The sequence below is a fragment of the Lonchura striata genome, chromosome 3 (assembly GCF_050655825.1).
Source record: "Lonchura striata isolate lonStrDom1 chromosome 3, ASM5065582v1, whole genome shotgun sequence".
Taxonomy (NCBI): Eukaryota; Metazoa; Chordata; class Aves; order Passeriformes; family Estrildidae; genus Lonchura; species Lonchura striata.
In genome coordinates, this window is record NC_140705.1 from 39,537,738 (window position 1) to 39,559,648 (window position 21,911).

Sequence of the window (21,911 nt, forward strand, 5' to 3'; positions counted from 1 at the left end):
CAGTCTGGTTTTTGAATGGTCCTAACATGTTTGTAAATGTCCATTACATTATCTTAAAAGTAAGTTCAGAAAGCTAAGTACTGCATCTAGAGCACTGTTCAAAGCTGTTTATCAACACAACAGCCCTTCCCACTTTGGTATCACCAAGTTGATTTCAGGATCAGAAGAGCTGGAAAACAAACTGATTGGGAAATCTGTCAGCATTCAAAGGCACCAAACATGAGTGGAAAGAACATCTTAGACGGCTTCTATATTTGTAATTCAAAAAAATCCCATACCTCTTAAGAGATCCACTTGCTAAGTAAGACTCTGCAGAGAACATTCTCCCTCCATTTTGGCTGTCAAAAGCACAAGAAAAGAAAGACGGCCTTGAGTTCTCATGCTCCACTTCCATCGCCAGCTCCAAGCTTTCAGTGAGAAATGGTGATGTGGAGGAAGCCCCAAAGCCATCCTCCATTGTTTTCACCTGGCCCAGAAAATAAACAGATAAATACAAAACCACTCATAGCATTTTTTCAAATAAATTTCTCATAGTTACATCTCCATGTCATCCTTAAGCTCAAGTGAGGACACAGATTGACCAACAATAACATTGAAATAAAAACTGAGAAACACCACCAAGAAGGGCAATCATGGTCACATGTCCTGTCACACAATTCTGCCACTTTGTGCAACCATATCTTCCTCGTTGAACAGAGCCTGTTCAAGAAGACACATCAGTGACTTAAAAAAAAACCCAAACATTTCTTCTGGTTTAGCTCTCTAAATTAATTAGTGATGAGGTTAGACTAGCAGTAGGTCATAATATGAGGCAGGAATGCATGACAAAGCTACTTCCAGCAACACTTCATTTTATGACCAGTGTAGCTATGCTATGGAAGTACATCATGTATTACAGGCTCCCAATATTAAAAAAAAAAATTAACTACCTAGGAATCTGAAAAAAGACAAACAAATCCAAAGAAGAACTACCATGTCCAAAAGAAGTTCCCTGTACAGTTAATATTAATGTATTCCTACTTTATATAATATACTGAAAGAGCAGAACAGGTAACAGGTGTCAGAGAGTCCTATAAAAATATGCGAACAATATAACTAAAACCATAAAGTTTTCAACTTCTTTGCTGGTAGATTTTGATATGATTCTTGCAGAAACTAGTTTACACAATGGCTAGAGGTTGGTAATACAGAGGCTTAACTAAAATATAAGCTCAAGGGGAAAATAAAAAGAAGAAAACAGTTTCTGTTCTACTTTCTCACACTGACTCGCATTCCTGCAGAGCAGGCGGCTAGGAAAATAGGAAAATAATGACTTCTGGGCTCCAGTTTACAGCAGGACCCTATATACTGGTGTTGGGACAGCTGGTGAGACAGCTGAAGGGAATGCTCTCAACCACAAGAGGTGCTGAGGAAACCTGTTCAGTTCGGGGAACCAAAATCGCCCCAGAGGGGAACAGCTACATAACAGGGCACCTCTTCCCGTCCATAACATCAGTTCCACACTTGTCTACCGCATCCCCGATGCGGCGGAAGCAATTAAGAACTTTAAGCACCTCAACCTCCTTGTCCTCCAAGCAGAACCTTCCAGGTGGCTGCAGTCCGCGAGCGGGAGCTGCAAAGCGGCGGGAGCAGCGCGGCGGGCCACCGGGGCACACTCACGAACACGACCCGCACGTGGAACGTCTCGGCCCCTCTGTCCCGGCGGCGCGGTCCCGGCGGCGCGGCCCCGGCGGCGCGGTCCCGGAGGCGCGGTCCCGGAGGCGCGGTCCCGGAGGCGCGGCCCCGGCGGCGCGGTCCCGGAGGCGCGGCCCCGGAGGCGCGGCCCCGGAGGCGCGGTCCCGGAGGCGCGGTCCCGGAGGCGCGGCCCCGGCGGCGCGGTCCCGGCGGCGCGGCCCCGGAGGCGCGGTCCCGGCGGCGCGGCCCCGGAGGCGCGGTCCCGGAGGCGCGGTCCCGGCGGCGCGGTCCCGGCGGCGCGGTCCCGGAGGCGCGGCCCCGGAGGCGCGGTCCCGGAGGCGCGGTCCCGGCGGCGCGGTCCCGGCGCCCAGCCCCGGGCCGGCCGCAGAGGCGCTCCGGCGGTTCCCGCGCGCCGCCCGGGCCGCCGCTCCCCTTCCGCGCCCGGGCCCGTTCCGTACGGCCCGCGCGCCGCCGCCAGCCGCGCACTGCGCAGGCGCCGAGGCGCCCATTGGCCGCCGGCCGCTCCTCCCCGGCCGCGCTTCCTCCTCCCGCTCCGCCTCCGCCCCGGCTCCCGCCCGCCCGCTCCTGTTCCGCTCCTGTTCCCGCTCCCGCCCGCTCGCTCTCTCGCTCTCTCCCCTTCCTCTGCCGCTTCCGCTCCCCGTGCCGCCCCGCCCACCGCAGGGCGAAGCGCCGCCCGCCGCTCCTCCCAGGCCGGACGGGCCAGCCTGGGTTTCCCCGCTGGGCTGGGTGTCCCTTGGAGGGCCGGCCGCCGCGAGTGGTTCCTGGTCGGCTCGCACACGAACGCCACCGCCACTGCTGTTCAGCTGCCTCCCTTGTGCTCACAGAATCATGGAGGCATAGAATGGCTTGGGTTGGAAGGCACCTTCAAGATCATCTACTTGCAATCTTCCTCTAGTGACTTCAGCTACAGCAGGGTGTTCAGAGCCTCGTCCAGCCTGGGCTAGAACCCCTGCAGGGATGGGACATCCACAACACCACTGTTCAACCTGTTCCAGTGCCAAACCACTCTTACAGTGAAGAACTTTTTCCTAGCACCTAATCTAAACCTAGTCTCTTTCAAATTGAATCCATTCCCCCTTGTCATGGCCCATCTTTGCTGTAAGTTCCCTTGTTCTGCCTGTCCCTGTCCCCTACCTTTCTCTGGTGTCTTTCTTGTCTAGACTTTACCTGAACCTCATTTCCGTTCTCCTCAGCTTTCTCAGTTCACTCATTCCCATGTTCTGTCACAGAGATGGGCATGAGGTTCTCCTGGTCTCTTCTGATGTCTTTCATATGGAGATCCAACCTTCCTATGTCTGTAAGGTAATGCTCATATCCCCAAACACACACAATTCTCATCGAGCTTGGGAAGTGGTGTTCATTGCATTTGAAATTCAAGCTAGATATCACTCCTATCATTTACTGTAGCATCTCCATTGAGTGTCACAGCCACCACAGAATGGGGGCTAGGGCAAAAGTCCTAAAACCTGTGCCTGGAATATTTTAGCTTAAAGTGCATCCTGTGCACCTAGAGGCTCCTGGGTCTTTTTTTTTTAAGTGTTGCATTATTTTGGATTGCTGTGGTTTGATTTTGTTTCAAAATGAAAGTTTTTCCAGTTTTGCCTGGATTTTGGGTGCAAAATACCAGCAGTGCATGAAACTTCCTTCTAATAAGAAAGTTGCTATAAAAAGTTTTGTTGTTGCTGCTACAGCTTGCTCTGAAAGCTTTGCTGTGATTTAAAATGCTTCATTTGCTCCTATGTCTGTAAGAATCTCTCATTTCCTTCTTTAAATTCCTGTCTAATTAAAAAAACAGTACATCATGGTTAAATAAAACTGTACCCAGGATAACCCTGATTTCCATATGCAGATTTATCTGCACTGACAGCCCCCTCTCCCTCTCTTAGTCTTTCTGTTTCCTCTCCCTCCCTCACTCTCCCTTTTTCTCTTCCCCTCTCTTTCTCTCCTTGTCTTTTTGTCTCTTTATGTCTATTGCATTATGCCTGAATAATTTTCAGTCTTTTTTTTCCTCCCCTCTTGAATGCACATGCTAAAATAACTAGACAAAGATGCAAGGTGGTTGCTGCAGTCCCTGTCTCTAGGACAAAACCAAGAAAGCTTGTGATTGCAATGCCACCTTTCCTTTCTCTTTTTTTTTTTTTTCCCTCCTTTTTTTCTTCCCCAGCCATGCTTGGTGATTAAACTTCCTCAGGATGGGGAAGAAAAAGGAGCTGGAAATGAAACAGGGTTGAAGAAAAATCCCATTGCAGCAGCTGCAGCCAGTGGTATCTCCTGCCAGATGTGCGAAGGTTCCCGGGGTCCTTGTCACTAAAAGGCAGTATTCAAATATTTGGAGACAAAAGCTGCATCCTCAGTGTTCATTTTCTTTATTTAACATGGCAGCAGGCATCGTGTGGGGAAAAATCAACACGCTGGATGTTGAATCGGACTTTTCTCCTTTCTGGGATGAAAGGATGTTATCTATCCCATGCCAAGAGGGAACTGAGGTAAGAGAGCTGATCCAGATCGGGTTTTTTTCCTAGTATATTTCCTAAGCATCTTTTCTGAAACAACCTATATAGCTATATGAGTGTGTGTGTGTCTGTGTATACATGTTTATATGTTTGTATATTTGTGTATTTGATTTCAAGGCAGTGAGTGGTAATGCTTGTTTTCCCCTCTGCCTTCACATCAATCCAGAGAAAGTTAATTCACAATATATATTCAGAGCTTGTTCAGAAGGGTCGTTTTGTGGGATTTTTTTTTAATACCTTTTTGTTTCCAGAGAAGACTTCAGCAGTGACATCATGGTTGGCTGCTGATATTAAACCCTATTTCCAAAGTCTGTAAAAAAAAACAAAACAAAACAAAAAAAAAAAAAGCTGGTAACTTTGTGATAAGAAATTGTGCAGGAGATTCATATACTCTATTTTTCAGTTACACTCTAAATATTGGAAGTCTTATTAAAGCGATAGTGAGAATTTTTTATTATTATTATTTCTAGCACAGAAGCGATGAATGCTGCATAATTAAGTACAGTATTTAATTTGGCTGTTGTGAAGCAAAAGAATAAGGTAATAATTTTTATTGTACTAATCAGACTCAAGATGTTCTCTGTGTTAATTGGGTTAAAAAAATTGCAGTACTTATTAGAAATTCTAATTTCACAATGCAGCACTGACAATAAGCTCAGCCAGTGAATTATTCACATCTTTAATTTGCTCTCTTAATGACAGTGTTCTGTAATCAGAGTGCAGCGACTGCTTCCTATGCATTATGTATGATGTTCAGGACTTAAATGCAGGACATTATGAAGCCTCTCAGTGGCTCAGTAATTAGTTTTCCACAAGACAGGGCTTAGATATTCACAGATAAAAGTCTACAGCTGAGATAATGTTAAGGTGGTGACTCATGCTAACAAAAGCAGGGAAGTTCAAATTTAATGCCGAAACTGCTCTCCACTCTCCCTCATTGGGAGGGGGAGGGGAAGAAAGTCTCCCAAAGTAGCCCGCCGGGGTGAGTACGCCGCGGACAGCCCCAAGGGGCAGCCCGGGGCTCCTTTCACTCCGGACCCGTGGTTTTGGCACTTCACTGGTGGGAGGGTGGAGGCGGAGCTGCGCTTGGTGCCTCTTTATAGTGGTTGTGGGAAGGGCAGCAATGTATACACTGTCAGAGAGCAATGGTGTATGGGTGAGATGTATTTTAAAGGAGTTCATTTGAAGGATTTCATTTTTGTTCGTAGCTTTATCAAATTACGATGTTTTGGATGGGAGCTACTTTGTTGTGTGCAGAAACTTTGGGGACGCTTGATACTTGCTATAATGCTGTTCTACCTGCTTCAGCTGTCATGGTCTTTATACATTTTAGAAACTTTATTTTCTAATAATTTAGTTCTCCCCATCCAAAAGATGAACTGTGATATGCAGGTTTGTTCTTTTTGTCTTGGATCGTTAACCTGGTATTAGATCAAGTGATTTAAATGTAGGGAGTAACTATGGCTATGTAACTTTCCTACTTCTACATGCTGCTTATTATAAAATAATAGGGAAGAATATTGAAATTAAGCTGGAAAATAATAGTTTTTCCATACTTAGTTACTAATTAGACTGGGAGCTGTATATTTTTCCTGTGTTCTCCCATTAATCAGACATTTTTATTGGAAGTAAAATAACTGACTAAAGAAGGTTCTTTACTTTGCATTAACTGTCCAAAGACTCCAAAGACTTGTGGCCTTCATACAGGAGTGTGATTCTAATTATTAAAGTTGATATGCCTGTAAAAAGTTTTAGGGCTAAATTAAAAACAAAACACTAATGATCCCAACTTAATAGTAAAGTAGAGATATGATAATAAGAATTTGAAGTACATCTCTATTTTTAAAGCAAAATATTAGAAAACTAATTCCTTTAAAATTTTCAGCGGTCCACATCTGGAATTCAGTGTTATTAGCAGCTGTTGCTAATGTTGTCTGGCCTCAAGGCCATGGGACATATTCCGTTTAGCAAGCAAAATCCTATATCCTATGGCTGGATCAGATATTGGTTGTATATAGTCCAGCCCTGAAAGTTGTTTTCATCGAACTGTTGAATAAAGAAGCTGCAGATTGGATCAATGAAGCTAGGTGATTAATAGATTATATCAGAATCTAAGTGTATATATGAAGAACTTGATATGGTCTTTTCCAGGAAAAAGACTTGCTTTCCAAGTCAAGATCCCACAGCAAGTGGGTCACTCACCCAGCTACATTTTGTCAGTCACTTCAGCATAGACTCATACAATTGAAACTTATTCCCTAAAAGCGGCATACCTGCCCCCTCCCTCTTCCTCCAAAGCCATGATCAATAAAAGTTGTCTTTTTAAGTGAGCACTTGCCTGTCTGCCTAAAGATTTGTAATGATTACTTACCTAAGTAAGTTATCTATTACAGCATTTCACTAGTCTTCCCATTAGAATGTTTTTTGTGCTTTCTGATCTTAAACTTAACCTGCTAAAAGTAAATTACTCCAACCCATTAGTTTTTGTTAGTTAATAGTTACAGGGGTTTTTATTTTCCTCTTTGCCTCAGACTCACATATTGGAGATTCTCAGTCATGTTTCCACTGTGCTGTTCTTTTAAACAATCCCTGGTTTTTGTTTTCTTCTTTATAGAAAAGAACCCCAATATTATTCTTCTATTTCTTTGATTTTTGTTGCTGTGATCTGGACTCTCATTATTTCTACTTTCTTGAAATGTAGTGTTCTAGACTTAGATGTGATTTCATATGCCATATAAGGTCTATATTTTCACTTAATGAAATGGGATTGTCACTTCTTAAGAAAATCCAGCTCCCTAACAAAATGACTTGCACATGGTTGGTACAAAGACATCTCTTAACTCAGGATACAGTCTAGGATATCTACAGTAGAACTGGAAAAGGCAAGCATGTGTTTGAACAGGTTTTTAATTCAAGGACTTAATGTTTCTAGCAGGAGTCTTTATGGATATTTTTTCCAATATCCTTATATCACAAGATAAGTACCTGTGATTGACCTAATTAATGATGTCCAGATGTGAACTATCCAGCTGTAAAGAATATCTGAAGTTTTCAATGCTCAGGATTGTTTCATGTTGTAGAAGTACTAATGCAGAGGCAAATTTTTATAATGCCCATGTTATAAAGTATAAAGTAGATTGGTGGTTAGAAGTTAAAATCTGAACTTTTCCAGTCAGATTATACAATCTGAATTTGAGGCACTATTACAGGCAGGTGAGAATACTTTTTTACAAAAGTGGCAAGGGTGTTACTAGCAATCAAAAATAACAGTCCATGGTTACTTGTGCAGCAGTATGTTTTAGGTTAAATAAAGAGAAACATTTAGAAAGTTATCCCATTCTAACTAGCCTAGAATGTTGACTCTACATCTGAGCTATGCATCTGCAAAAGGGCCAGTTGTTGTCTACCCAATCTGTTAAAGTGGAGGTCCATTCAATTTTAGCTCAGAGAAAGGAAGGGCCTAATATCTCTCCTGGGTCAGAGGAAGATAGTTCATACTATCCTTGAGTGATAGGGATGACATGGGAGGAGAGCAATACTTAGGGAGTCAAAATGGAAATCATGTGTCTGAAGAGTTGAAGATGACTGGCTATGCTTCCAGAGCATCAGATTTAATATGTCAAAAGAGACATATGAATACCAAGAAGAATTTTGAGGGCCGTTACATGGTTACACAGACATCTAGTTCAGATATGTGCAATGTATTTTTAACTTTTTCTGTCCTCTTACTGATATGTGACTTCTCTCGTTTAGGAATATTGCAAGTATTTTGGAGTGGCCTGATTCATTTTTCTTTATTTGTTCATATATCAAAAAGCAAGAAAAATAGTTTTAACTCAGTTCAATTTTATTGAAAAAAACTTAAGAAAAATCCATCCATAGTATATTTGCAAGGAGTTGTGTTTTGTACTTTTGTTTATATTGCTCCGGGCTTAAGTACCATTTTAAATATTAGGTTCTGAAGTGGTATGATGAGTTAAGTATTTCTGAATGTATTCTCTTAATCTAGCCTAATAATACAGTCTTTTCATTTGCATAATTCCCATGAAAGCCAGTGGGAGTACTACATTATAAAAGGAATAATGGATACATATGCCAAGATGTATTCATTTTGAGTCATTGTTTTAAATTGATTGACAAAGAAGAAAGTTGACTAAAGGAAATATATACTTAGACTGGAAAGAGAGTTATTAATAATATTCTTAATTCCAAATTTATCTGATTTGCCACTGAAACATATATGCCAATAGAATGACAATAGTCAGAATATCTGATAGGAATCTCAAATGATTTTATATTCACTAATGCTTTCTAGGAAAAATTTCACAAGTAGAACATATGCATTCTAGTCTGTAAAATTCTATATAATTGACTCACTATTAAGAATTCCAACCTATATATAAACCTATGTATATATTATGCAAAAAAGAATAGTGATAAATATTCATAATATAAACCAGTTTGGCTTTTTTTTGCAAAGTCAAGCTGGAAATAAGACAATATACTGGTTGAGTTCAAATACTCAATCTTCTGTAAAATGTAAATCCATAAAACTTTGCAGTTCTTATCTGCATCTCTAGTAGGCCAGAAAAAATAGTAGTAGGAATGCTTAATACTGTACAAAAGCATTTCACTGCTTCCATGTGTCTTTTCTTCTGTGTTACCATCTATTCCTATTTTCTGTACTGCCTCTCATCCAAGGAACTACTTCATATCCTCATTAAACCTGAGTTTTCATTTCTTGTATGCTATTTTTCTGCCTTTCTTTTTAAGCTTTTTCCCATGCTCCTTTTGAAACTCATGAGGATTTTGCTATTCCCAAAGCATCCCTCCTTAAAATTCTTGTTTTGTTTCTACATGTCTTTTTAACAGTTCTTGAAATCTTCACATCACACTATCTTTTTTTCATTGTTTTCTTGAAGTATCCCATTTATTTTCTCGTGCAGTATTTAGACTGCAAGATCATTGGTGGAAACAAGGGGTTTTTTCTGTGCTTCTAGAGAGGACAAAATAAAGAGGTTTAGACTCTAATGGTAGGAATACAAAAAGTGTGTGAAGTTAATAATTTTAACTGCCACCCTTCTCATCCCTAGTAACACAGGCTTTTCAGCTTTTAACAGCTTCTTTGCAATAGAATTTTTTCTGGATTCTGGGAAGTTGAAAGGTTAGGGCACAAGAAAACTGAGAAATAAAGGGGCCACTTACAGGCAGAGCATAACGTATCCTCAAAATATTTCTGTTCAGTGCCCTCTGTTTACTATCTTTGCTTGTCCAATATAATACTTTGTCGGAGAGCCTAGGCCAAATAAAATTATTCAGAAAGCTTTTTGTCTCTCAAGTACATAAATTCTTTCTGGTATGTAGTACAGAGTGACAATACAGATTCTGTTGGTCCAGATGAAGGATTGTGTAGACTGAGGGGTTTAGGGTTTTTTTTTCCAGAAGGAATAGCTTTAGTTGAGAGTGGTTGTGGTGCAGCTGTCTATCAGCATTTTGGTATTCTGTGTTGGTAGTATTAAATATGAAGATGTACTTGGAGAAGTGGAAGGTACAACTGTGCAGTCCCATATGAAACTTAGCAGAAAGCTCTGGCTAAACCATATCACAAACTTTTTGATGCAGAATTTTGTAAACCAGAATATTTGCTTTGCCACCACTGCATGGATTTTTGGTTGACAGTATTTGAATGAAGGTAGTTAATTTCAAAGTGGTGCAGTTCTCTAAGTCCAACTATCACTCTCCACCTTGCACTGTCTAGTGTTGGGACAAAAGGCTGGGCTCCCACTTTGCTAGTCAGCAAAGCTCTGTCTCCTGACTTCTCCAGAGGCCGTAAGTTTAGAAAGCAGATCAATATTTCTGTGGTTGTGGATATCATACAAAGGCACTCAGTGTAAACCATATTTTCAAAGATGTGTATAAAAAGCAAAATAGCTAGCTTTGACCAGTGTAATTTGAGAATTACAGAAATCATTCAAGAAAGTGGATCTCCAGTAAGTTTCACCTGTGGTTTCCAACACCATACTATTTTGTCCATTCTTGTGCAATCTCAGAAATATTCCCTTTTCCTTTTCTTAGTGCTTTGTGTTCTTTACCTCAATCTAACCTGAAAAAAAATTCAGATGATTATTGTATACTTAGCATAACTTCGAAGCTTTTGTATTTAAAATATGTTGATTTTTTCCCCTCTGAAGATTACAATAATATTTATATAGTGCAAGGAAGAAAGTGTTCTGCATATCTCAGGCCCTCCTTTATCAACTTAAGAAACAGAGATATAGCTAGCAAAAATTCAGAGCCATTCAAAGATGATGGCTCATATTCAGTTTCTCATTCTACATTGTTCATCTGCATGATTTCAGGAACTCACTTCATTCTTGCATCTCCATTCCTCAGTTGTGCAATAGAAAAGGAAACCTTCCTACTTTTCACAGAATCTAAAGTTCAAATCTCTTTGGACAGTATGATTTTTCATGGAGGTTTTGTTTCTTAGTATGTCATTAAAGCACACCAGTGGCATCTTAGGATCATTTAAAGATGATGGGAGGCTTCTAGAGACTCTAGGACTTGAGCAAATGTATAAAAACAGGTTGGTATGAGCAAGTATGGAGATTAACCAGTCATCATTTAAGGAGTTCTGATGAGCATCTGTGTAGTGAGATTCTTGAAAGGAGGTGGGGAAAGAGTTGATTTTTAAAATGATAAATACTTTGCAGAAGGGGTCATTTGATAAGCTGCCTGTGAAACATCTTTTATATAAAACATCTTTTTATAACTCTATTTCAAGATTTGCAAGAGAAATTAGTCAAAATGCTAATTATTAGAAGGAGCTCTGCATTGAAGCTCTCAAATTCAAATTGTGTTCTTTAGTTTTATTTTGCTTTCTATTTATTTCAGGTCATGTTTTTGTGTCCATGTTTTGCACACCTTTAATATGATTTCCTATTGTTCTGTTTCTTAGAGCTTGGTAGGAACACCATCGTATAGCCCTGAAGCTTTTCCTCACCCATTTAGATTTCATTAACCATGGTACTTACTTCAGTGTGTGGGATAAAGCTGTCTGACCTGTGTCATAAAACTGTTTTTAGCTACCTATACTGTAAATGTATTTATAAAACTATTTCTTATTAAGTTTGTGGAGTTTGTGTTGTTTGGTGTTTTTTTCCCTCTAAAAAAGGGATTAGTGAAGAAAGGATGACCTTTCTCTTTAAAGACATTCTGAAACATAACATGAACCAGTAAAAACAAATGCTTTAAAAAATGTACCTAGAAATCAATACAGGTTGTCCAAATATAAGCGGTTAGCCAGTACATTAAGAACACTGTATGCAGATACTGTTTTTATCAGTTCATATCAAAGCCTTTGCCAAAGTAAATGAGCTTACCCTTGATTGTGCAGATGTCTTGGCTACCTAATTTATAAAACATGGGTGTGAAATGATGTAATCTTTGTTTTGACAGTAACAACTTAAATAAATATAACTGAAACAGGCATTCTGGCTGAAGAGTTCATAATAACAAACTTTAACATGACTGTACAAAGGAACTATTCTGCAGTCTCTGTCAGTCATGGGTAAAAACCAGAAGAGTTTTGTTCCTCTATCTGGTATCTAACCTTCAAAGGCCTCAGTCTGTACTGCAAATAATGCTATTTTGATGATCCTATTTCCAGATGTCCATGGTAGGATGTGAATAGGAATTGTATTATCCTTTTGGCAGAGAGGGGTTATACTAGATAGAAGGGTGAGGATGGTGTTTGATGACTAGATCTGAAATCTGCAGAGGGAAATTTCTTTCTGGCAAGTGAGAAGAGGAAGTTTGTCTGTCTGAAGTAGTTTACTGTTTTGTAAAATCTCTTAAATTTTATTCCGTCTCCACTATTTTTAGTAAACACACACACAGAAGCTGAAAGAAATTATATGTATTTTTTAAAGACTTCTCATGTTTCCTGATGAGAATTTTCTGTTGTAATTTTCCAGGTATGCTTGCGAGTCTTAGAAGTCCATTAAACTTTCCTTGTCAGTCTGACATGTGCAGTTTAAGCTTGGAGCAATAAAAGTAGAGAGGAATGAGAATAAATTGACAGCTGTCTCACAGCAAGATAAAACTAGAGAAATGAAAATACATTATCATGAAACCTGTATCAGAAAATGCATCTCAAATGAACTACTGGGCATAAGTCATGAATCATACCTAATTGCATGTTGCATATTCTAATAGATTTAACAATACTTACCAAAATAAGGAAGCCACTCTATTTTAAAAATGAAAATTATGCAATGGTGTCATATAACAGATTAGACCTAATAATTTCAAGTAGGTTGGTAAAAGCTGTAAAATTGTGTTGTAATTACATTTAGAGCTAGATGCTTTTAGTCAACCTTATCCAGTAAAACAACATTCCAAAGATATTGTAATTTATCCCCTGATCAGACGGATGTGGTTTTCAGTATATGGCTATACTTTGTGGACTAAATTAGAAAAATAACCTCTCCCACTTCAATACTGAGTACAAATTCAAGCTGAACATTCCAGGAGATTGTGAAAGCCCATCTTAGAGGAAGAGCTGAGTCCATGGACCTTTCTTATCACTATGTCTTTGGGAAAAAAACCCCCAGGTTTTCAGAAGTGCATTGAATGAATGGTATTTGCCTTTCACCAAGGGATGAATTATAAGCAGCCCTCACCACTCTGAGCACATACAGATGGGAAAAGTTCGATGCACTTGCACTTTGATGGGAAAAGTTCCTGCAATTCCTGCATAGTCCCTTGTCCTGGTGCATGAATATGGTCCTTAGTAAAAAATATGGTCCTTAGTGAAAAAACCAAACAAACCCTAAAAATTGACCATTTGCAATAGTGGTGAAAATTTTCAGTTTTATTTCAGTAGATGGACAGCTGCTTACTGAGGCAGACATTTGAACAGACAGATATTTGAGAAGAAATTCTGCCTACACTAATAAAAGGAAAGAGATTTTTTGTTGTTTGTTTGGCATAATGAATACCACAGACAATATTGTTAGTTGAAATTATGAAAATAGTTTTGACCTCATCTAGAGCCTATTTAAACTGAATTTTAATTTTTTAATGGAAGGTATGATATCATAAATCATGCAGAAACAATTAAAAATTAAGCCAACAGGAGCTCACCTAGAAATTTCAAAAAAAGAATGAATGTCATGGTTTGACTGCCATTCAGCTTTTTTGGGTATTTACCAATAGAGAACACCTTTGTACTGCTCAGTAAAGCAGCTGCACAACAAAAACTTGCCAGGTTTATGGAACATAATGTGTTGGAGAACTTACAGTGAAAATCTGGCAATTTAATTCAAAATAGATTTATTTCAGAGTTTTTAAAAAATAACAGCTAGTTATTTAGTAACAGCAGTTTGAGATACTTCAAGATGAGGTTTTCTGAAACTTTGTTTTGTGGAAACTGCTTCTTGTTCCTGAAATTTTAGAATTCACATTTTTGACTGCTTTTGAGTATTTTGATTTTATGTATTTGGCTAAGTTATACTTTATATATTCACCGTAGAGGAGAGAGCATTTTTAGAGAAATGTTGCCAGTCATCATTACTAATTGAATAAGCTCTTGTATATTAGCACAGTGGTTTAATCTTTTTGAAATCAATACTATATCTTAATACTTCTTAGAGCGAGCTATTATTAACAGAGAATCAGCTAGATATATGAGATAATCACAGCTACACCAAAGCTACCTATCCATTATAAATAAACAGCAGGATAATTAACCCACAAGATTTTTCCTGACCCTAAACTGAGGGTCAATCAAGCCAGTTGTGTTATATTTAAAGTGCAAGTACATTGGCTAGGATCTCAAAAATAATATCTCTGAACTAGCATATTGGTTTTTTGAGCTGCTGTATTGTACATCTTAACACAGCAGCTAAATTGAACACAGCTTTGTGGTGATGCAATACTGCTGTCTACTTCTGCTTCAGGAGATACCTTGATCTGAACGAATATTTGGAATGTCTTCCCAGTATAAACTGTTGCAAATGCAATTTGCAATCTCTCTCCACATTAATTTTGAATAGTAGATTTTTGAAACTTGGGGTTCAAAATGTTAATGCTTCTCAAAATATTATTAGTTGACAAGACAAAGCAGTATTCTATTTTACCGGTGTTAACACTCTTTATGAACTTTCTCTCATTCCAGCTCAACTGTAAAGATTATTAATAAAGCCAAGTAAATTTGTCATGGGAGGCTCAGGATCATACAACAGTCTGATATGAGATTTTTTCCCATTTAAATTTTGCATTGTTAAGTTAGAGTAATAGCAGCAATTATACCTATGTCTTGGTACTAACAGTGTTCTCCAACTACTTCTTTCAACCTATATTGGATACCGAGCCAGTTGGATTTTTGATCTGATCCTATTCAAATGTTCTGAAAGCAACTGTTGTACTAAAATCTGATTCAAAGAATAGATGAGCTTCCTATTGCAAAGAAAACAGTGTTGTATAGTAGCAAAATGCACATTTCCTTACACATTGCACATTTTGCAAGTTATTTGGTGCATTTTTTGGCAGAATGTTAGAAAAAGTAAAAGATATTAAAGATACTTCAATTCCATACCATTTTTGGATATTTTTTATGTGCATGATCAAGAGCAATGAGAACTAGATTGCCTGTCCCAGTTATTAAAATGAGATTTGTGGAACTTTGGTGCATAAATTCTAGAAAATGGCAGTCAATGGAAATCAGTGTTTTTACAGTTGCCTAAACCAGCACATCCCTTAAACTCAGCATATATATATTATTATGATCTTAATTTCCCCTTAAATGTAGGTTCTTGCATTTAGCTACCTGGTTTGACCACTGCACTCTTACTTCTATTCAATGTCTGTTAAAATCTAGTGATAAAAAGTGTGGCACTGAAATGCTGCCTTCATCTTTGGAGGTGTCTGATATGTTTTGGGAGAGGTACTTGCTACGCTTTCTGTGCAGATGGGCAGCACTAAGATCTGCAGAAATCCCGAAGTGTGATCACATCTGTGTTTTCATGTAGCACGTTTTAACTACCAGGTTGTTCAATAGTCTGAGAGGGATGGTGGGGGAGCCAGTGGGTGCTGAGCCACACTGCAGGCAGGAATGCCAGATTCTTAGTGCAAGGGAGAAGAAAGAGTGGTGGGCTGCATGCCAAAGAGATGGAGAGAGTGGAATGAGCAGCATATTGGTTGGTTTTATGCTTTGAATTAGAGAGTTTTGGTTTAAGAAATAGTCCTGTAAGACTAAATTAATCCATATTGCCTATGGATTTGGATTTGTGAGTTGATATTTTAATTGAGTAATATTCAGGCTGCAATATACCCTGTGTTAAACAAGAGATAGTCCATTTGAAAAGGGGGCCTTTACTGAGAAGTGAGGTTTACACTACTAAGTAAAAGTTGCATTCATGTTGCATTTTCTTTTTCTTGTAGCTAGCAGACATCCAGTACAGCTATCTGCTTTCACAAAGTTTGTGGGAATGTTAAATCTTTGAGACCTTTTCCCATGTATTGGACTTAGATGGAATTGGTTACTGGAAGTGATCAAGAGGAGCTGAGCAAAGCAGCTCATTTTTTTCAGGAAACCATGTAAAAAGGAACAATAGTCTTTGGTTCAAGGAGCTTTTTGTTCTCTCTGAGTCTACAAAAAATGCTGCCAAGCTTGGTGTCTTAGTAAAGATATGGCCTTTCTTTCATTTAAACTAATTTAAATATACTCATTATTTCTTATTCATAGAAACCTGATCCATATCCTGAAGAATCAGGTCAGGTGCCAGGCTTTTAGGAGTAAGAGCTTCTGATGGGAAGCTATTACTGATGTTTCTTTCTACTCTTACCCTAGAAAACTGAACCACATGCCCTGCATTCCTATTTTCTTACTGTCCTCTGCTCTTCATATCTCTATTATTTTGTGTTCTATAGTATTCACTGTTTTCTTTTTTCAAGTGATTATTTTATTATTTTGTAATTGATTATTAACTTTCCTAGCCCCAAATAATTCATTCCTTTTCCTCAATTATTTCATAATCAATAGCAAAAAAAAATCACCAATTACTGCCAATTACTTTTTCTGAGCTTTTAAAAAACATCGTTTCTTTCTTATTGCTATAAAAATCTTCCAAAATTCTAGCTAAAATTGTCACTTTATGTTTTCTCTGTGTCATCAATTTTCTTAATCTAGGAAAAGAAAAAAAATTGGAACATACCTACAAACATGAAGTGATAAATATCAAAAGTTGACAGTTGGTAGTAGTACTTTAATAGAATCATCTTTGATAACAACTCCTCTGGTACCTGTTATATGTGCTCATGAATAGCCACTGAACTAACACAAAACATCTGCTGCTTTGGCTGAATTTAAATGCCCCAATCTGATAACCTTGCCGAGAAATTTAGCAGTTGTCTAGAATGGAAATTCACATACCAGTCGTGATCCATCAAAGAGAATGAGACTCCACACACACACGTTAGCAAATCCAAAGATTTGTGTTGAGCATTATTTTCTATTACTCTGTTTTACATTGTGGTTAATGGTTCAGAGTTTGGGAGTATTGTAATTATTCAGGTAAATATGCAGGCACTACGTACAATGTAGCTCTGAAAAAATAAGCAGAAAAATGTGTTTATTTAAATTGGATTCACTGATGCATGCATGCACAGATTTTATAGAGTAATAAAACTCTACATGCAAGACCTGTTAATATTCCAGATTCTTAAAATTTTCTGGAATTCGTCACCTAAAGACAACTGTAATAAATATTCCTTTTACAGTATCACAGGAATTTTCAGTGTATTTTGGGGGAGTGTTTTATATTATATATGTTGCAATAAATTTTCCAAGGAAAAAAAGCACTCTTACATATTTATAAATTTCTGTGACTTTTCTTGCAATATCTTTTTTCTGATTGTGTCAGTTGTGTTACTGAAGCTTCTTATCACTTTTATCAATGAAAGTGACTGAGACAGGTTTTATTTTTGGAAATTATTGAGTGGACTTACTGCTTTTTAAAAACTGAGTGTAATGGAGATTCTGTTTTACATATTGAAATCTAAGCTTTCTGTTATTTCCATCTTATGCCTTTTAACTTTTCCAGTTATTTTTTAGAAAAAAATATTTGATGGTATGACAAGAAATCTTAAGGTTGCCACAGTTACTCTTTTTGATCTTCAAGTGCCTTTTTTTCTAGCTCTTCTATCCTAGATTCTTGTGGTGGGCTTGAAAATCAAATATGCTGGAAAGTAAAATAAATCTTTTAATGGGTATTGCGATGATACCTGTTTCAAATGCTTCAACACTTAGAAATAAATAACTCACTTTAGTCTGCCAAAGCCTGTATTTTTTTTAATCAAAAGGAACAGCATGGAGCAAAAAAATATACAAACTGTATACTAAGGGGAAACACTCAAATCCAGTTTGAGATTTCATTCTTGATTCTCAATAGCACGTATGTGTGACATGGTTCTGCAAATACAGACAAGGTAATCTGTAGAAAAGTAATACAGAGTCCTGCACCTGCGGGAGAATAACCCCAGCACCAGCACAGGCTGGGGCTGACCTGCTGGATTGCAGCTCTGCAGAGAAGGAGTTGCTGGCTGGTGGACAACCTACCAATGCGCAGAAACTGATGCGCAGGGAATTCCATCTGAATATGAGGAAGAGCTTTTGTCCTGAGCAGGTGACTGAGCACTGGAACAGGTTGCTCAGAGAGGTTGTGGAGTTTCCTTGCCTGGAGATATTCAAGAACCATCTGGGAAAATGGGTGTGCCATGTGCTCTAGGATGGCCCTGTTGGGCAGGCAGGCTGACCCACTGTGGTACCTTCCAACCTCACCCATCCTGTGCCTCTATAAAGCATAGCTTATTAACTTCTAAGTTGTCTTAATACCATAACAACTGGAAGAGACTTGAGACTGGATTTAGAAGTTCCCAGGACTTCTTCTTGAAGGTGCTTAGCTATTTTTCTGTGAATTTAAGTAAGTACTTTAAGTACAAAGTTTTTGTAGTCCATAGTGTTGGTAAGAGTGTAGTACATGAAGGAGAAACAATTTAAAGAGCAAGTTGTTTGTCCTAGCAGTTCCCTGGCTGACCTAGACTTATTGCTATGGTCTTGTAGAAAAGTAGTAGGGTCTAGTTTTTACCAAATGTATGTATATGCATAATTATAGGGTAAGTATACATATTTGTAGATCTGTGTATGTGTTTGTGTATAGTTGGCTACATTATTGTTCTCTAGAGAGCTCTGATTCGCTGCAATGTCATCCTAATTACACAATAGATAAGTAATTAAGACTTTTTTTCACTTTATGTTCAGTCATTGAATTGCTCTTTTTTTGCCTTTTATTGTTTGTGTGTGTTTGTGTTTAGGTGACCAACAATATAAAGAATTTTCAAAGACAGGATTAAAGTTCATTGTATAACATCACATATTTTTTCTATTGTTATCTGCACATCTTTCTACATTATCAAACATGGGTACTCTAAGCTAATTTTGCACAAATTAAAAAAATTAATTCAAAGATATTTTACAAGATACGTCTTCTTGTCTAATTAATAGCTGTATGAACTACAAGTAAAATCTAAAGTAATCTTATGAGTTTCTTGATTAGTGGATCCCTGTTAATTAAAAAAAAAACCAAAACCAAAAAACAACCCAGACCCAATCTATAATTGCTAAAAAGTTACAAAAGATAGGGAGTGTTCTGAAGAGGCTATATTGAAAGATCTTATAAACTCCCTTGAATATTTTATCTCTAAAATTCACAGAATTGTGAGCAAACAAAACAGTGCAACTGAAGAAGGTGACAGATTTTCTTAGAAGAACTTGAGGAAAATAAGAATGAAGTGGAGTTTGTTTCACTTTTGGTTGGGGTTTTTTTGGGTTTTTGTCCCTTCAGCTGTGCAATTAAAAAGAGTTGGCAGCAAATGAAAGTTTGAGTCCCAACACTGGGAGATGACAAAATGCAAGAATAATGCAAGATTATCAACGACTCCATGTCCTGATGGATGTTGGTGACTAGTGGTGTCCCACAGGGGTCTGTACTGGGGCCAGTGCTGTTAAGTGTCTCCATCAGTGACACAGACAATGGAATTGAGTACATCCTCAGCAAGTATGTAGTTGACACCAAGTTGTGTGGTACTGCTGACATGCCTGAAGGATGGGATGCCACCCAGAGGGATCTGGACAAGTTTGAGGAGTGAGTCCATAAGAATATCATAGGGTTCAGTTGTGCCAAGTGACCTGGGTCCAGGTTACATGCGATGGAGATGAACCTAAAATTTGCAGGATATTTCCACACTGGTTTGTGCATTAAAATACATTAAACTAACAAAAGGTAAGCCTCACCAGGTAATACTAAAAACTCCAGTGAGACCCTAATGTTTCTTAAATACTTTGTTAGACAGACTGGAACATCTGAAAAAAAAAAAAAAAGGCACAAAAAGTGACTTTATGAATAAAGTTGTCATGTATGTAAAGAACAAACAGTGCAAAACTGATGAACTGAGGTCAGTACTATTTTCATTTATCTCTTCTCTTTTGACATTTTTTTAGTGAGCTAGGAAATCAATAAAGACTAATTTCATTGGCAAGGATTGGAGAGTACATAGGAAGGAACACTATACACTCAGGATGTGTATAGTTGCTTTCAAGGGCATTTTGAATAAAATGTATTTGTTATAAAGTAAATTGAATGGTTCTTTTTGTCTAATTGGCTCATATATCAAACATTAATTCTTTGGAAGACTCACTATACAAAACTAAGTTTGCAGTATTGAATATACTTAAAGTATTTTGTTTATTTCAGTTATTTTTACACCCTCATAATGAATGCTTGTCTGGTAACCAAAGCCCTTTCATAGAAATAATAAATCATGTAACTCAGAGTATCAATATAATAGAGGAAGTGTCCTTTCTAACACCCTCTTAATCAATAATGTTCAAAAATTAAATCTATTCCATGTGCATAATCTGTGATGTATTTTCTCTGAAAGAAAAATGCAGGGGTTTGTGCTTTCTATAGGAGATTAACTAATCAGTATCTGGAACTATTGGAACTGTTGGTTCTGGAGTTAACAATGCACACTGGATACCCAGCAACAGAAAACGGGCTTTGGCAGGAATAAAAAGAGATTCTTCAAAGATGAGAGGGATTTAGGTGTGCTTTCCAGCAAAGCTTCTGGGCCAGCTGACCCTGAGCTATGCAAGGCTGATAGGAGGAAATGGAGAGTGATGGAAGTAGGAACCTCCATGCAGTGGGGGCTGGAGACAACTGTTTGCCAACCCAACCTAGAGAAATGTTCTGCTTGCCTGAGATCTGGATCCAGGACTGTGTTGCCAAAGCTTGTCCAGACCTGTGGCTGTTGTTCTTCTGTGTGGGTGCTAGTGATACTGCTGGTGGCAACCTGGAGAGTATCAAAACTGAATGCAGAGCCCTGGAGGATATAGTCAGCGATGTGGGGGCCCAGCTCTTGTTCTCAATCTTGCAAGGAAAGGGAGGGCTGCTAGGATACTGCAGATCATGGTTTGGTTATAGAGCTGCTGGTAGCAACTGAGATTGGGTTTCTATGACCAAGAGACCCTGCTTGAAGATCAAAACCTATTTGGAAGAGATTGGAATCCACCCCCATAAGCAGGCCAATGGTATCTTTGCCAGCAGAATGTCTGACCTGATAATTAGGGCTTTCAAATACCCATGTCAACAAGCTCAAGAGTTACTACCAGCTCTGTGAGAGAGTGATGGTCAGGGTTAACAGCAAAAAGCTTGGGGAGATGTGAATGAAAGGGAGCGCAAAATTAACAAAAAAAGGCCTTTCTAATTCAAGCACTTGTGTGTAAACAAGGAAGTGCCTTAGGAAAAGTGGCATTATGGAAAAAAAACAACTCAGACTCTTTCTGAGAAATCAGCATGCTGGGATGTCTCTGTGATGGTCTGTGAACTAGTGTGGAGCATAAATATGAGGAAAATTAAGAGATTTATATGCAGTTGCAGGGATACTATCTTGTTGGGATCAATCAGATGTGGGATGGTTGCATGACTGCAGTAAAAGAATAGATGGCCCTGCTTAAGCTGGGGAGGTGGACCTTCAGAAGGCCATTTCAACCTCAGACATTCTGTGATCCTGTAAATTCAACTAAAGTTAATTCATATTAAATTAAAATCGCTATTTCTGGTCATATATTCCTAATAATCTTGGGTAGCAAACGCTAGCAATAAAAGGGTATTGTAACTTGTGTTTTCCAGTGAGGTAATGCTGTCTTAGCTTGTAGAAGAAATGCCTTCTAATGGTTTCCTTTGGAGGAAATAAGTAGAGGAAAAGCTCCAGTGCCATGCATACTGAAAGTCTGATGCAATACATCCCGAGGTGTGTTTGTTCTTTACTTACTGTCTTAGCTAAGCATTGCTGAGAGGAGAATTATATTCTTCACATCCACTTTGAAAAGACTCCTGTAGAAGCAATAAGTCTACTGCATACTCCTGGTCAGATTTATTTCAGAAAAAAATTAAGTGTGCAGTTTAGTTCTAATGCATATTTTCCATAAAATCAAGATTATTTAATCATTTCTATAAGTCAGTGTAGCATGAATAAAAGCATGAGTATGTAATTCATTGTTGACTTCTTTGTTGGTGCCCAGCTGACATAGAAGACAATAAGAACACCAAGATGTTTTTAGTGATGATTTACATATTTCTC

General features: G+C 38.5%; 2 protein-coding genes across 25 annotated transcripts in view; one reads left to right on the forward strand and one right to left on the reverse strand.

Moving 5' to 3' along the window:
* The window catches only part of MMS22L (MMS22 like, DNA repair protein), an 88,802-nt gene extending 87,028 nt beyond the window's left edge, over positions 1-1,774 (reverse strand). Inside the window, exons 1-2 of one of the 2 annotated variants that reach the window (XM_085574872.1) lie at positions 1,554-1,774; positions 279-466 (exon numbers count right to left, since the gene is read on the reverse strand). In XM_085574872.1, coding sequence (XP_085430998.1) covers positions 279-457 — 179 coding nt within the window. In that variant the 5' untranslated portion in view covers positions 458-466; positions 1,554-1,774. The remainder of the gene's footprint in view (positions 1-278; positions 467-1,553) is intronic. The other variant, XM_085574871.1, reaches the window with a different exon arrangement.
* Positions 1,775-2,357: 583 nt separating this feature from the next.
* LOC144246068 (uncharacterized) overlaps positions 2,358-21,911 on the forward strand; it is a 198,336-nt gene continuing 178,782 nt past the window's right edge. For 4 of the 23 annotated variants that reach the window (XM_085574900.1, XM_085574899.1, XM_085574901.1 and 1 more), the window contains exon 1: positions 4,771-5,190. In XM_085574900.1, the coding sequence (XP_085431026.1) occupies positions 5,117-5,190 (74 nt within the window). In that variant the 5' untranslated portion in view covers positions 4,771-5,116. Of the gene's footprint in view, positions 4,182-4,678; positions 4,749-4,770; positions 5,191-5,333; positions 5,365-21,911 lie in introns of those variants that run through there. The other 19 variants (XR_014953689.1, XR_014953688.1, XM_085574905.1 and 16 more) reach the window with 17 other exon arrangements.